Source organism: Salmo salar, chromosome 03 (assembly GCF_965601325.2).
Source record: "Salmo salar chromosome 03, fSalSal1, whole genome shotgun sequence".
In the NCBI taxonomy this organism is placed as follows: domain Eukaryota; kingdom Metazoa; phylum Chordata; class Actinopteri; order Salmoniformes; family Salmonidae; genus Salmo; species Salmo salar.
In genome coordinates this window covers 10,637,057-10,652,500 of record NC_138293.1, presented here as the reverse complement: position 1 = coordinate 10,652,500, position 15,444 = coordinate 10,637,057, and the positions used below count along the sequence as shown (strand labels likewise).

Below are 15,444 nucleotides of genomic sequence, written 5' to 3'. Positions count from 1 at the left end.
TTTTCTGTGTGGTTTGGTTGTTGTACTCAGACATTCTAGTCACAGCTGAGTCTCTCCTATCCACATATAAATAAATGACCTGGGTTGACTTCATTCAATTTGAAAGGCAAATACTTCTCCACCTCTCTCGTTCACTAGTTAACTCACTCTCCTTCCCCTACCTTCTTTGTCCCTATAACTCTCCCCTTTCCCCACCACAATAACCACAGCAGCGGCCCACCAAGGCCCAGGCCTGGGTCCCATCCCTATGGCCCAGTTTGGCACCATCTCACGACAGGTCTCCCGCCACAACTCAACCACCTCCTCAGCCTCCATGGTGTCGGCCACGGGTACCTACCGCCGGGCGCCCTCCGGCAGCTCCCATTTCTCCATGTCCCAGCAGCCCCACCTCAACGGGGGCCCTGCCTACCCCCAGAACTCAGGTAAGACCATGGAAAGGAGTTTTTAGGTTGAAGGAATGTTGAGTCTGACCAAAGAACAACGTCAATAGGCCTCGGCTCACCATGTGTCTCGGATAGGAGTCCATGTGAGGTAGCTCACTTTCACTTCAGCTAAAAGAGGAGGATATTCAGGGCAGTGGAAGACAGACATCCACACGCCACATTAGGTGACAGACAAGAGGAGATTTAAGACGAACGTCACACATAACATTGACCCATAAGAGGTGCACAAGTCTGGGTGACTGGTCTATGTGTCTGAAGGCAGCTCTATGGCTGTACCCAGGTGACTGGTCTATGTGTCTGAAGGTAGCTCTATGGCCGTACCCAGGTGACTGGTCTATGTGTCTGAAGGCAGCTCTATGGCCGTACCCAGGTGACTGGTCTATGTGTCTGAAGGCAGCTCTATAGCCGTACCCAGGTGACTGGTCTATGTGTCTGAAGGCAGCTCTATGGCTGTACCCAGGTGACTGGTCTATGTGTCTGAAGGCAGCTCTATGGCTGTACCCAGGTGACTGGTCTATGTGTCTGAAGGCAGCTCTATAGCCGTACCCAGGTGACTGGTCTATGTGTCTGAAGGCAGCTCTATGGCTGTACCCAGGTGACTGGTCTATGTGTCTGAAGGCAGCTCTATGGCTGTACCCAGGTGACTGGTCTATGTGTCTGAAGGCAGCTCTATAGCCGTACCCAGGTGACTGGTCTATGTGTCTGAAGGCAGCTCTATGGCCGTACCCAGGTGACTGGTCTATGTGTCTGAAGGCAGCTCTATGGCTGTACCCAGGTGACTGGTCTATGTGTCTGAAGGTAGCTCTATGGCCGTACCCAGGTGACTGGTCTATGTGTCTGAAGGCAGCTCTATAGCCGTACCCAGGTGACTGGTCTATGTGTCTGAAGGCAGCTCTATGGCTGTACCCAGGTGACTGGTCTATGTGTCTGAAGGTAGCTCTATGGCTGTACCCAGGTGACTGGTCTATGTGTCTGAAGGCAGCTCTATAGCCGTACCCAGGTGACTGGTCTATGTGTCTGAAGGCAGCTCTATGGCCGTACCCAGGTGACTGGTCTATGTGTCTGAAGGCAGCTCTATAGCTGTACCCAGGTGACTGGTCTATGTGTCTGAAGGCAGCTCTATAGCTGTACCCAGGTGACTGGTCTATGTGTCTGAAGGCAGCTCTATGGCCATACCCAGGTGACTGGTCTATGTGTCTGAAGGCAGCTCTATGGCTGTACCCAGGTGACTGGTCTATGTGTCTGAAGGTAGCTCTATGGCCGTACCCAGGTGACTGGTCTATGTGTCTGAAGGCAGCTCTATGGCCGTACCCAGGTGACTGGTCTATGTGTCTGAAGGCAGCTCTATGGCCGTACCCAGGTGACTGGTCTATGTGTCTGAAGGCAGCTCTATGGCTGTACCCAGGTGACTGGTCTATGTGTCTGAAGGCAGCTCTATAGCCGTACCCAGGTGACTGGTCTATGTGTCTGAAGGCAGCTCTATGGCCGTACCCAGGTGACTGGTCTATGTGTCTGAAGGCAGCTCTATGGCCGTACCCAGGTGACTGGTCTATGTGTCTGAAGGCAGCTCTATGGCTGTACCCAGGTGACTGGTCTATGTGTCTGAAGGCAGCTCTATAGCCGTACCCAGGTGACTGGTCTATGTGTCTGAAGGCAGCTCTATGGCCGTACCCAGGTGACTGGTCTATGTGTCTGAAGGCAGCTCTATGGCTGTACCCAGGTGACTGGTCTATGTGTCTGAAGGCAGCTCTATGGCCGTACCCAGGTGACTGGTCTATGTGTCTGAAGGCAGCTCTATGGCCGTACCCAGGTGACTGGTCTATGTGTCTGAAGGTAGCTCTATGGCCGTACCCAGGTGACTGGTCTATGTGTCTGAAGGCAGCTCTATGGCTGTACCCAGGTGACTGGTCTATGTGTCTGAAGGTAGCTCTATGTTGTCTTTCAGGGCTCGACATTATCGCTTGTCTGCTTGCCCGGGGCAAGTAAAATACATTGTTGGACAAGCAGATTATAGATTTAAGTTGTCCGAATGGAAAAGTAATATCAACCAATTAGGCTACTCCGATCAGAATTGGATCAGTGTGTCCTCCGGACGTGATGTTTTGCTCACTGTCCTCTCAGTCTCTGCAGAGCACATCCGAGTATAATTATTGTCAGCCTGCGTTGATAGGCACGACTGGTCTTTTAATTATGGAGTCGCGAGATGCGTTTTTTGAGATCAAAGCGAGCCTTGCTATGTTCTCACATTTGTTGATAATAATTACTGGTGAGTTATAGCACATTTTTGGTCTGCAGTGAAAATCCTGGAAAAGTCATGGTGTGTGTATCACACAGAGAGAGAGAGAGAGAGAGAGAGAGAGAGAGAGAGAGAGAGAGAGAGAGAGAGAGAGAGAGAGAGAGACTATAGTAGATAACCAGAAATTCTAATTATAAGGATGTCATTTCAACAGTTTCTGATTGTAATGATGTCATTTCAACAGTTTCTGATTGTAATGATGTCATTTCAACAGTTTTCCATACAGGGTCCAGTGGCCTGCAAACTGTTTCAAATCATTCCTATAATATTGGGAACTATGCATGAAATAGCACCTCATTCAACACGGTGTCTAATAGAGTGCTGTGAAATATCATGTTACCGTGCTCCATGTTGTTTGTCTACATACCCAGTGGCCAAAACTGGTTGAAAAGACGTCATAATGACATACTTTCAACCAGTTTGTGGTTGTGATAACCTCATCGCTGGGCATGTTTTACTATCTATGGAGAACAAGCATCCCACAAGGCATTTCTATTCTGCTATCTTTCTTATTGTCTTGTTTCAGTGCCACTCGTTTTATTGTAATATCTGTAACTTGCCACTATCCTAGATAAAATATACATTTGGAAGATACTCTGATAATAAAGCCGTGGTAGCTAATTGAAAAAAGCTGAAGCAAAAACCCTATTTACTCACACATTAAGTGTCTTACTGCTTTGTTTTGATCTCTGACAAGCATATTTATCTTGTGTTCCTCACACCTTCCCCCCCACCCTATCTCTGTCTCTCTCTCTGTCTCTCTCTCTTGTCTGTCTGTCTCTATCTCTCTGTCTGTCTGTCTCTCTCTCTGTCTCTCTCTCTTATCTGTCTGTCTCTCTCTCTCTGTCTCTCTCTCTCTCTCTTGTCTGTCTGTCTCTCTATCTCTCTCTCTGTCTCTCTCTCTTGTCTGTTTGTCTCTCTGTCTCTCTCGCTCTTGTCTGTCTGTCTCTCTGTCTCTCTCTCTTGTCTGTCTGTCTCTCTGTCTCTCTCTCTTATCTGTCTGTCTCTCTCTCCCTGTCTCTCTCTCTCTCTCTTGTCTGTCTGTCTCTCTATCTCTCTCTCTGTCTCTCTCTCTTGTCTGTTTGTCTCTCTGTCTCTCTCTCTCTTGTCTGTCTGTCTCTCTCTTGTCTGTCTGTCTCTCTATCTCTCTCTCTGTCTCTCTCTCTTGTCTGTTTGTCTCTCTGTCTCTCTCGCTCTTGTCTGTCTGTCTCTCTGTCTCTCTCTCTTGTCTGTCTGTCTCTCTGTCTCTCTCTCTTGTCTGTCTGTCTCTTGTCTGTCTGTCTGTCTCTCTCTCTGTCTCTCTCTCTCTATCTGTCCCTCTCCCTTGTCTGTCTGTCTGTCTGTCTGTCTCTCTCTCTGTCTCTCTCTCTTGTCTGTCTGTCTCTGTCTCTCTCTCTCTGTTGTCTGTCCGTCTGTCTGTCTCTCTCTCTCTCTCTCTGGTCTGTCTGTCTCTCTGGTCTGTCTCTCTCTCTCTCTCTCTCTCGCTGGTCTGTCTGTCCCTCTTTCTGCCTGTCTGTGCTGCTGCTTCCAGTGTCTGTAGCGCCTCCTCCTCCTCCTATGGTCCAGCTGACTCCTCAGATCCCTCTGACCGGCTTTGTGGCCAGAGTGCAGGAGACCAGTAAGTCTCACACACACACACACACACACACACACACACACACACACACACACACACACACACACACACACACACACACACACACACACACGGGTAACATCAAAACCACTCCCTCAGTCCTATATATCAGACCAGGACCTATTAATCCTCTTTTATGTTGTCTGTCATGCCTTTTTCACACGCTCCCTACTGCCTTTAGACACACCCCTTCCATGTCTTGTCTGTCATGCCTTTTTCACACGCTCCCTACTGCCTTTAGACACACCCCTTCCATGTCTTGTCTGTCATGCCTTTTTCACACGCTCCCTACTGCCTTTAGACACACCCCTTCCATGTCTTGTCTGTCATGCCTTTTTCACACGCTCCCTACTGCCTTTAGACACACCCCTTCCATGTCTTGTCTGTCATGCCTTTTTCACACGCTCCCTACTGCCTTTAGACACACCCCTTCCATGTATTGTCTGGCATGCCTTTTTCACACGCTCCCTACTGCCTTTAGACACACCCCTTCCATGTATTGTCTGGCATGCCTTTTTCACACGCTCCCTACTGCCTTATGACACGCCCCTTCCATGTCTTGTCTGTTGCCATGGTCACTGAGAGACAGTGGAGAGTGTTCTATGGTTCCATCTCTGTTCACTGAACACACCTGACTTAAGGTTTGGAAAACTGCATAGTCTCAACCAAGTCAAGCACAGTTTTAATCAGACCCGGGTCACAGTGACCCTCCCAATGCCTCCGTGTTCTTATCCAGGTGACCTTAGTGGTTTTTCCAGCTCTCAGATCACAGTTTCATCCTTCCGGTCATTATTTAGCATTTAGACCTTCAGGAGCTATAGGTCTCTGAACTACTGGGTCTGTCTCTTACTCGGCGGCAGGTAGCCTAGTGGTTAGAGTGTAGGGGCGGCAGGTAGCCTAGTGGTTAGAGTGTAGGGACGGCAGGTAGCCTAGTGGTTAGAGTGTAGGGGCGGCAGGTAGCCTAGTGGTTAGAGTGTAGGGACGGCAGGTAGCCTAGTGGTTAGAGTGTAGGGGCGGCAGGTAGCCTAGTGGTTAGAGTGTAGGGACGGCAGGTAGCCTAGTGGTTAGAGTGTAGGGGCGGCAGGTAGCCTAGTGGTTAGAGTGTAGGGACGGCAGGTAGCCTAGTGGTTAGAGTGTAGGGACGGCAGGTAGCCTAGTGGTTAGAGTGTAGGGGCGGCAGGTAGCCTAGTGGTTAGAGTGTAGGGACGGCAGGTAGCCTAGTGGTTAGAGTGTAGGGGCGGCAGGTAGCCTAGTGGTTAGAGTGTAGGGACGGCAGGTAGCCTAGTGGTTAGAGTGTAGGGACGGCAGGTAGCCTAGTGGTTAGAGTGTAGGGGCGGCAGGTAGCCTAGTGGTTAGAGTGTAGGGGCGGCAGGTAGCCTAGTGGTTAGAGTGTAGGGACGGCAGGTAGCCTAGTGGTTAGAGTGTAGGGGCGGCAGGTAGCCTAGTGGTTAGAGTGTAGGGACGGCAGGTAGCCTAGTGGTTAGAGTGTAGGGGCGGCAGGTAGCCTAGTGGTTAGAGTGTAGGGACGGCAGGTAGCCTAGTGGTTAGAGTGTAGGGACGGCAGGTAGCCTAGTGGTTAGAGTGTAGGGGCGGCAGGTAGCCTAGTGGTTAGAGTGTAGGGACGGCAGGTAGCCTAGTGGTTAGAGTGTAGGGGCGGCAGGTAGCCTAGTGGTTAGAGTGTAGGGGCGGCAGGTAGCCTAGTGGTTAGAGTGTAGGGGCGGCAGGTAGCCTAGTGGTTAGAGTGTAGGGGCGGCAGGTAGCCTAGTGGTTAGAGTGTAGGGACGGCAGGTAGCCTAGTGGTTAGAGTGTAGGGGCGACAGGGGAGCCTAGTGGTTAGAGTGTAGGGGCGGCAGGTAGCCTAGTGGTTAGAGTGTAGGGACGGCAGGTAGCCTAGTGGTTAGAGTGTAGGGACGGCAGGTAGCCTAGTGGTTAGAGTGTAGGGACGGCAGGTAGCCTAGTGGTTAGAGTGTAGGGGCGGCAGGTAGACTAGTGGTTAGAGTGTAGGGACGGCAGGTAGCCTAGTGGTTAGAGTGTAGGGACGGCAGGTAGCCTAGTGGTTAGAGTGTGGGGGCGGCAGGTAGCCTAGTGGTTAGAGTGTAGGGACGGCAGGTAGCCTAGTGGTTAGAGTGTAGGGACGGCAGGTAGCCTAGTGGTTAGAGTGTAGGGACGGCAGGTAGCCTAGTGGTTAGAGTGTAGGGGCGGCAGGTAGCCTACTGGTTAGAGTGTAGGGGCGGCAGGTAGCCTAGTGGTTAGAGCGTAGGGACGGCAGGTAGACTAGTGGTTAGAGTGTAGGGGCGGCAGGTAGTCTAGTGGTCAGAGTTTTGGGGCGGCAGGTAGCCTAGTGGTTAGAGCGTAGGGGCGGCAGGTAGCCTACTGGTTAGAGTGTAGGGGCGGCAGGTAGCCTAGTGGTTAGAGTGTAGGGGCGGCAGGTAGCCTACTGGTTAGAGTGTAGGGGCGGCAGGTAGCCTACTGGTTAGAGTGTAGGGACGGCAGGTAGCCTACTGGTTAGAGTGTAGGGGCGGCAGGTAGCCTACTGGTTAGAGTGTAGGGGCGGCAGGTAGCCTACTGGTTAGAGTGTAGGGACGGCAGGTAGCCTACTGGTTAGAGTGTTGGGACGGCAGGTAGCCTACTGGTTAGAGTGTAGGGGCGGCAGGTAGCCTACTGGTTAGAGTGTAGGGGCGGCAGGTATCCTACTGGTTAGAGTGTAGGGGCGGCAGGTAGCCTAGTGGTTAGAGTGTAGGGGCGGCAGGTAGCCTACTGGTTAGAGTGTAGGGGCGGCAGGTAGCCTACTGGTTAGAGTGTAGGGGCGGCAGGTAGCCTAGTGGTTAGAGTGTAGGGGCGGCAGGTAGCCTACTGGTTAGAGTGTAGGGGCGGCAGGTAGCCTACTGGTTAGAGTGTAGGGGCGGCAGGTAGCCTACTGGTTAGAGTGTAGGGGCGGCAGGTAGCCTAGTGGTTAGAGTGTAGGGGCGGCAGGTAGCCTAGTGGTTAGAGTGTAGGGACGGCAGGTAGCCTAGTGGTTAGAGTGTAGGGGCGGCAGGTAGCCTAGTGGTTAGAGTGTAGGGACGGCAGGTAGCCTAGTGGTTAGAGTGTAGGGGCGGCAGGTAGCCTACTGGTTAGAGTGTAGGGACGGCAGGTAGCCTAGTGGTTAGAGTGTAGGGGCGGCAGGTAGCCTACTGGTTAGAGTGTAGGGACGGCAGGTAGCCTAGTGGTTAGAGTGTAGGGGCGGCAGGTAGCCTACTGGTTAGAGTGTGGGGACGGCAGGTAGCCTACTGGTTAGAGTGTTGGGCCAGTAACCGGAAGGTTGTTTCATCGAATCCCTGAGCTAACAAGATAAAAATCTGTCGTTCTGCCCCAGAACAAGGCAGGTAACCCACTGTTCCTAGGCCGTCATTGTAAATAAGAATTTGTAAATAAGAATTTGTTCTGACTTGCCAATTTAAATAAAGGTAAAATAAAATACAGATAAGAAGAGAGTACACTGTGCTCTGTCATGCCATCTGCTGGCCAGTACAGGTAATCACATGTCTGGAAGATCAGACTTCTGCATAAAATAGAATATATTAATTCATGTTTTGTTTGTATAATGTTCAGAAGCAATGTACTGTTAGGGGCATTTGGAAGTTATTGAAGTTGTTTGTTCAGTTTGGAGTGGCAGAGCTGAGCTCATTTTGATAACGCTATATGAGCAGCCTGTGGGCGATACATCATGTAAATGGTAACCTGTCATAAGACTGACATAAGGCTGACATAACAATTCCATGACAACTGGTTATTGAAATTATACTTGTTGCATGCATGGTATTCATACTGTAGGTATAGGCAGTATATCCTAAACATGGAAAACCCTGCTTTAATATATATATGTTAATATATATAACCTAAACATGGAAACCCTGCTTTAATATATATATATTAATATATATAACCTAAACATGGAAACCCTGCTTTAATATATATATATTAATATATATAACCTAAACATGGAAACCCTGCTTTAATATATATATATTAATATATATAACCTAAACATGGAAACCCTGCTTTAATATATATATATTAATATATATAACCTAAACATGGAAACCCTGCTTTAATATATATATATGTTAATATATATAACCTAAACATGGAAAACCCTGCTTTAATATACAGTGGGGCAAAAAAGTATTTAGTCAGCCACCAATTGTGCAAGTTCTCCCACTTAAAAAGATGAGAGAGGCCTGTAATTTTCATCATAGGTACACTTCAACTATGACAGACAAAATGAGAAAAAAAATCCAGAAAATCACATTGTAGGATTTTTAATGAATTTATTTGCAAATTATTGTGGAAAATAAGTATTTGGTCAATAACAAAAGTTTATGTCAATACTTTGTTATATACCCTTTGTTGGCAATGACACAGGTTAAACGTTTTCTGTAAGTCTTCACAAGGTTTTCACACACTGTTGCTGGTATTTTGGCCCATTCCTCCATGCAGATCTCCTCTAGAGCAGTGATGTTTTGGGGCTGTCGCTGGGCAACACGGACTTTCAACTCCCTCCAAAGATTTTCTATGGGGTTGAGATCTGGAGACTGGCCAGGCCACTCCAGGACCTTGAAATGCTTCTTACGAAGCCACTCCTTCGTTGCCCGGGCGGTGTGTTTGGGATCATTGTCATGCTGAAAGACCCAGCCACGTTTCATCTTCAATGCCCTTGCTGATGGAAGGAGGTTTTCACTCAAAATCTCACGATACATGGCCCCATTAATTATTTCCTTTACACGGATCAGTCGTCCTGGTCCCTTTGCAGAAAAACAGCCCCAAAGCATGATGTTTCCACCCCCATGCTTCACAGTAGGTATGGTGTTCTTTGGATGCAACTCAGCATTATTTGTCCTCCAAACACGACGAGTTGAGTTTTTACCAAAAACTTCTATTTTGGTTTCATCTGACCATATGACATTCTCCCAATCCTCTTCTGGATCATCCAAATGCTCTCTAGCAAACTTCAGACGGGCCTGGACATGTACTGGCTTAAGCAGGGGGACACGTCTGGCACTGCAGGATTTGAGTCCCTGGCGGCGTAGTGTGTTACTGATGGTAGGCTTTGTTACTTTGGTCCCAGCTCTCTGCAGGTCATTCACTAGGTCCCCCCGTGTGGTTCTGGGATTTTTGCTCACCGTTCTTGTGATCATTTTGACCCCACGGGGTGAGATCTTGCGTGGAGCCCCAGATCGAGGGAGATTATCAGTGGTCTTGTATGTCTTCCATTTCCTAATAATTGCTCCCACAGTTAATTTCTTCAAACCAAGCTGCTTACCTATTGCAGATTCAGTCTTCCCAGCCTGGTGCAGGTCTACAATTTTGTTTCTGGTGTCCTTTGACAGCTCTTTGGTCTTGGCCATAGTGGAGTTTGGAGTGTGACTGTTTGAGGTTGTGGACAGGTGTCTTTTATACTGATAACAAACAGGTGCCATTAATACAGGTAACGAGTGGAGGACAGAGGAGCCTCTTAAAGAAGAAGTTACAGGTCTGTGAGAGCCAGAAATCTTGCTTGTTTGTAGGTGACCAAATACTTATTTTCCACCATAATTTACAAATAAATTCATTAAAAATCCTACAATGTGATTTTCTGGATTTTTTTTCTTCTCATTTTGTCTGTCATAGTTGACGTGTACCTAGTTGACGTGTACCTTTTAAGTGGGAGAACTTGGTGGCTGACTAAATACTTTTTTGCCCCACTGCTTTAATATATATATATATATATATTAATATATATAACCTAAACATGGAAACCCTGCTTTAATATATATATATTAATATATATAACCTGAACATGGAAAACCCTGCTTTAATATATATATATATATATATATATATATATATATATATATATATATATATATATATTAATATATATAACCTAAACATGGAAACCCCAGCTGTAGATTTGAAGTGGCATACATACAGTACCAGTCAAAAGTTTGGACACACATTTTCTACATTGTAGAATAATAGTGAAAACAACTATGAAATAACTCATGTAGTAACCAAAAAGTGTTAAACAAATCAAAATATATTTTATATTTGAGATTATTCAAAGTAGCCACCCTTTGCCTTGATGACAGCTTTGCACACTCTTGGCATTCTCTCAACCAGCAATGAACAGGTGTGCCTTGTTAAAAGTTCATTTGTGAAATTTCTTTCCTTCTTAATGCATTTGGGCCAATCAGTTGTGTTGTGACAAGGTAGGGGTGGTATACAGAAGATAGCCCTATCTGGTAAAAGACCAAGTCCATATTATGGCAAGAACAGCTCAAATAAGCAAAGAGAATCAACAGTCCATCATTACTTTAAGACATGAAGGTCAGTCAATCTGGAAAGTTTCTTCAAGTGCAGTTACAAAAACCATAAAGCGCTATGATGAAACTGGCTCTCATGAGGACCGCCACAGGAAAGGATGACCCAGAGTTACCTCTGCTGCAGAGGACAAGTTCATCAGAGTTACCAGCCTCAGAAATCGCAGCCCAAATAAATGCTTCACAGAGTTTAAGTAACAGACACTTCTCAACATCAACTGTTCAGAGGAGACTGCGAGAATCAGGCCTTCATGGTTGAATTGCTGCAAAGAAACCACTACTAAAGGACACCAATAAGAAGAAGATACTTGCTTGAGCCAAGAAACACGAGCAATGGATATTAGACCTGTGGAAATCTGTCCTTTGATCTGATGAGTCCAAATTTGAGATTTTTGGTTCCAACCGCCATGTCTTTGTGAGACGCAGAGTAGGTGAACGATGATCTCCGCATGTGTGGTTCCCACCATGAAGCATGGAGGAGAAGGTGTGATGTTGTGGGGGTGCTTTGCTGGTGACACTGTCAGTGATATATTTAGAATGCAAGGCACACTTAACCAGCATGGCTACCACAGCATTCTGCAGCGATACGCCATCCCATCTGGTTTGCACTTAGTGGGACTATCATTTGTTTTTCAACAGGACAATAACCCAACACACCACCAGGCTGTGTAAGGGCTATTTGACCAAGAAGGAGAGTTATGAAGTGCTGCATCAGATGACCTGGCCTCCACAGTCACCCGACCTCAACCCAATTGAGATGGTTTGGGATGAGTTGGACCGCAGAGCAAAGGAAAAGCAGCCAACAAGTGCTCAGCATATGTGGGAGCTCCTTCAAGACTGTTGGAAAAGAATTCCAGGTGAAGCTGGTTGAGAAAATGTCAAGAGTGTAGAAAGCTGTCATCAAGGCAAAGGGTGACTACTTTGAAGAATCTCAAATATAAAATATATTTTGATTTGTTTAACCCTTTTTTGGTTACTGCATGATTCCATAATGTGTTATTTCATAGTTTTGGTCTTCACTATTATTCTACAATGTAGAAAATAATAAAAAATAAATAAAAACCCTTGAATGAGTTGGTGTCTAAACCTTTGACTGGTACTGTATATTTGGGAGTTTTTCCCTGGTCAGGTCACTTGGTCAGGAGAAACCCTTGGCTCTATTGATGTCACAGAAATAAATAGAGTTACTACACCAGTCGATTAAATTACACTTCCATAATGTCCGCCATTTCTTCCCCGTCCCCGTCCAGTTACAGACGACCCGGCCCCCCCTCCACCGCCCCCTCCCGAGGACGTGGTCATGTTTGATGAGCCCTCGCCCCCTCCCCCGCCCCCGCCCGTGGACTACCAGGGGGATGAGGAGGCGGCCGTAGTGCACTACAATGACCCCTACTCTGACAGAGACCCACACTGGGCCCCCAAGGCTTACGCAGAGAAGGGTGAGTTTGACTGGTATCACCGGAGATACCGAGACCAGTCACTGATTGCCGTTTCAGCATGATTTAGGGGCTGTTACAAGATTGTTTTTAAATGGGGCAAAGTAAATGTCTGTGGACACAGACGGTCAAATGTATCCAAATTCGGATGGCCAATTTAGTGCAGTACATACTATACACCCACAAATTGTATATCTTGGGTTTAGGCCGACTATAATATTAGTACTGAATCTGTACTGTATTGTCTCTAAGTAATCCTTTCATGTACAACCCTATTCCCAGCAGTTGTCCTCTCTCACTCAGCTCTGTCTATGGTCAGGTTGCTAATGTATAAGAGAATACATTTGAATAAATTAATCAAATGTATTTTTACAGTGGTGGCCATTTATGACTACTCCAAGGACAAGGAGGACGAGCTGTCCTTCATGGAGGGCTCCATCATCTACATCATCAAGAAGAACGATGATGGCTGGTACGAGGGCGTCTGCAACGGCGTCACCGGCCTCTTCCCCGGCAACTACGTAGAGTCCATCATGCACTACACAGACTAAGGGTGGCCATTTTGACAGAGAAAAAACGCCAAGATGTTACCAAAAAAACAACCATTTTGAATCAAGTGCTGTGTTTAGTATTTGAAACGATAAGGTAGGTTTTAGTAAGATGTTGGCTTTTTTTTGGGGGGGGGGGGCCTGCAACAACTCTTATCCACACAGCAAATTAGACATTTTACTTTCACAGAAACACATAGAAAAAAAGAATAAAACAAACATAAAGAAGTGCATTAGGACATGACCGAATGTTTGTTTTTGTCCAAATTGCAGATGTTAATAAGAAGCGAAATAGTCTATTTACTATGCTATATGTTGAAGGGAGGGGTGGGGAGCTGGGCCATGGGACAGGGAATAGGGGACGTCAAAGGGGAATACTGAGTGTAGAAGGCAAAAAGATATGAACGTGATTTTTCTTATTTCGGGTGATGTTTTGTTTTTGTTATATAACTTGTATATACTGTAATGTGTGAAGCTGACAGTTGGTTCGTCAGTAGTGTGTTTTACCTGTGAGTTCTCATCGGTGTCTTTTGAGTGGTCAACAGCAAGCCAAGTTGTGCCAGATACAGATGGTTTAACTCAATCATATTTTGTCGTTGTGTTTCGGGTATTATTTTCTTTTTCTCTTTTAGTGCCATTTCTACCCTAGGCTCGGCCAATTGTCACTTGATAAGAATGTTTTTTTATTTTATGTGGAAAATAAATTGTATCTGACTTATTTTTTATGCTGTCAGGCTACTGTAGAAAATGGTTCCTGAAATGTGCTTGCTTCAAATAGCAAACGTCAAGAAACGGATTATTGTACTTTTGTTCCATCATGCTTCCATTGTGTTGGAACGTCTGCTTAGTTCTCAATGGCTTTTTATACGACTTCAATTTATATGGTTTTGATCTGTGACACCTGGGTTGCCGTTGCAACCGTTCCAACCGTTGCGTTATCGTTTTTAGTTATATCATCCTGGGTTTGTCAGTGGGGTCTGGATAGGTGCTTATCTTTGGTGCTTGATAACAATTATCACCTTCCATTATCAACACAACCTCAAAACAAGGACGCAAGGCTGTCAAAGAATGGTATAGGCTGCTAGCCTACTTATTGAGCAGTACGGGGTGATTTGTAACGATGCTAAATGTTCAATCTTAAACGCTTTATCCTTTCTATCACAGTGGATGTAGACAATTTAGCAGTGCATTGTTATCTCAAATGTACTAAAACGATTGTCTTTAAAAAAAGAAGACATATTTGGGCTCCACATTTATGATGAAGTTGTATTCGACACACATTTCAGTGCATCGTAATACACAACTTTCTTGCAAACATGACATGATGATATGACCCAATACAGTTTATGATGAAATACTTCCATGCAAAGATGATGGCTGCTTGTGGTCGGATGTCCATACCTCTTACGTACTGACGTTTGAGGTTTATTTGTCATGAGCCATCAGTGATGTTAAGAATAGGTTACGGTGATGACCATAGGTTACGGTGATGACCATAGGTTACGGTGATGACCATAGGTTACGGTTATGACACCATGAAGTAGCCATGACGCACAGACAAAGGTATGTTAAAGCTTGCCACATGCAGACCATGTAACGCCAACATAATCAACATGAACAGTATTCAACCTCAATGTATGCATGACTACATGAATACATCAACAACAAAAACATTTCATTTTTTATTGGGAATAATAATTTACCACTACATCCAGTTATTGATTGTACTTTTAACTTTTCCATCAGAGGTCAATTTTGTGAGAAACAACTTTTTTCTACCGAAGCATTTCCAGCACTGCAATTGATTGTTTTGAGACTCTGTCTGAGACTGCCGGTCATGGTTTGGTAGCAGTTTGGATTTTGATTTATTTATATTTTCTTAGAAAAATATTATTAGACAATCACTATGTTTACCACTAAAACGTGAAACATTTCGGGGCTCCACGGCACAATGCGCCTTGATTTGATGTCTGTTTTATTAGATGAAATGTGGAAAAAGTGTTTATCTGTAACTTAACTGTTCATGGGAACAGAATGTGATATTTCTCGACTCTTGGGGCTCTATCCAATCTGGAAAGCTGAAGCGTTACAGATGCCGCAATAGAAATTGAAAGGGAATCTCTGATTGAGCTGATAATATGCAGTGTTTATCGTGAATTGCGTCTTCGCTAAAGTGGGAACATTGCCTTCTTGCTGTAAAGCTGAACTTCCGCGATGCAGATCGAATAGAGCCCCTGGTTTGTATATATAATGTGTTCATTTACATTTATGTACAGTCTTTTGTAATAAACAGCTCACCGAAACAACACATTGGTGGGGGATTTCTCTTTTGGACAGTTAAAGAAGAGGGAAGAGTTGTCCTCTGTATCACAGTTGATAGAGTATGGCGCTTGCAATGCCAAGATAGTGGGTTTGATTCCCGGGACCACTCGTACATTAAAATGTATGCATGCATGACTGTAAGTCACTTTGGATAAAAGTGTCAGCTAAATGGAATCTATTATTAAGAGCATTGGAAATCCAATTAGTTTCTATGGCTTTTTGCCAAACAATTTAACACCCAATAATACTACTCATTAACACACACACACACACACACAACTTAGCCACTTCATTGCAACACACTATCCATAGGAACTCTACATCACAGTTTTTCATTGAAGTAAGGTCAATGACCAACAGTAAAGTTCATTGTCAACTAACAGATAGTAACAGGAGTTTGCATGGAAGACATGAAGCGCAAT

General features: G+C 45.7%; 1 protein-coding gene across 6 annotated transcripts in view; it reads left to right on the top strand.

The window, feature by feature from the left end:
• The window catches only part of LOC106598065 (abl interactor 1), a 55,919-nt gene extending 40,913 nt beyond the window's left edge, over nt 1-15,006 (top strand). For 2 of the 6 annotated variants that reach the window (XM_045714468.2, XM_045714470.2), the window contains 4 exons: nt 213-422; nt 4,271-4,357; nt 11,967-12,155; nt 12,528-15,006. In XM_045714468.2, coding sequence (XP_045570424.1) covers nt 213-422; nt 4,271-4,357; nt 11,967-12,155; nt 12,528-12,703 — 662 coding nt within the window. In that variant the 3' untranslated portion in view covers nt 12,704-15,006. Of the gene's footprint in view, nt 1-209; nt 423-4,270; nt 4,358-11,966; nt 12,156-12,527 lie in introns of all 6 variants that reach the window. The other 4 variants (XM_045714467.2, XM_045714469.2, XM_045714471.2 and 1 more) reach the window with 2 other exon arrangements.
• Nucleotides 15,007-15,444: the final 438 nt, after the last annotated feature.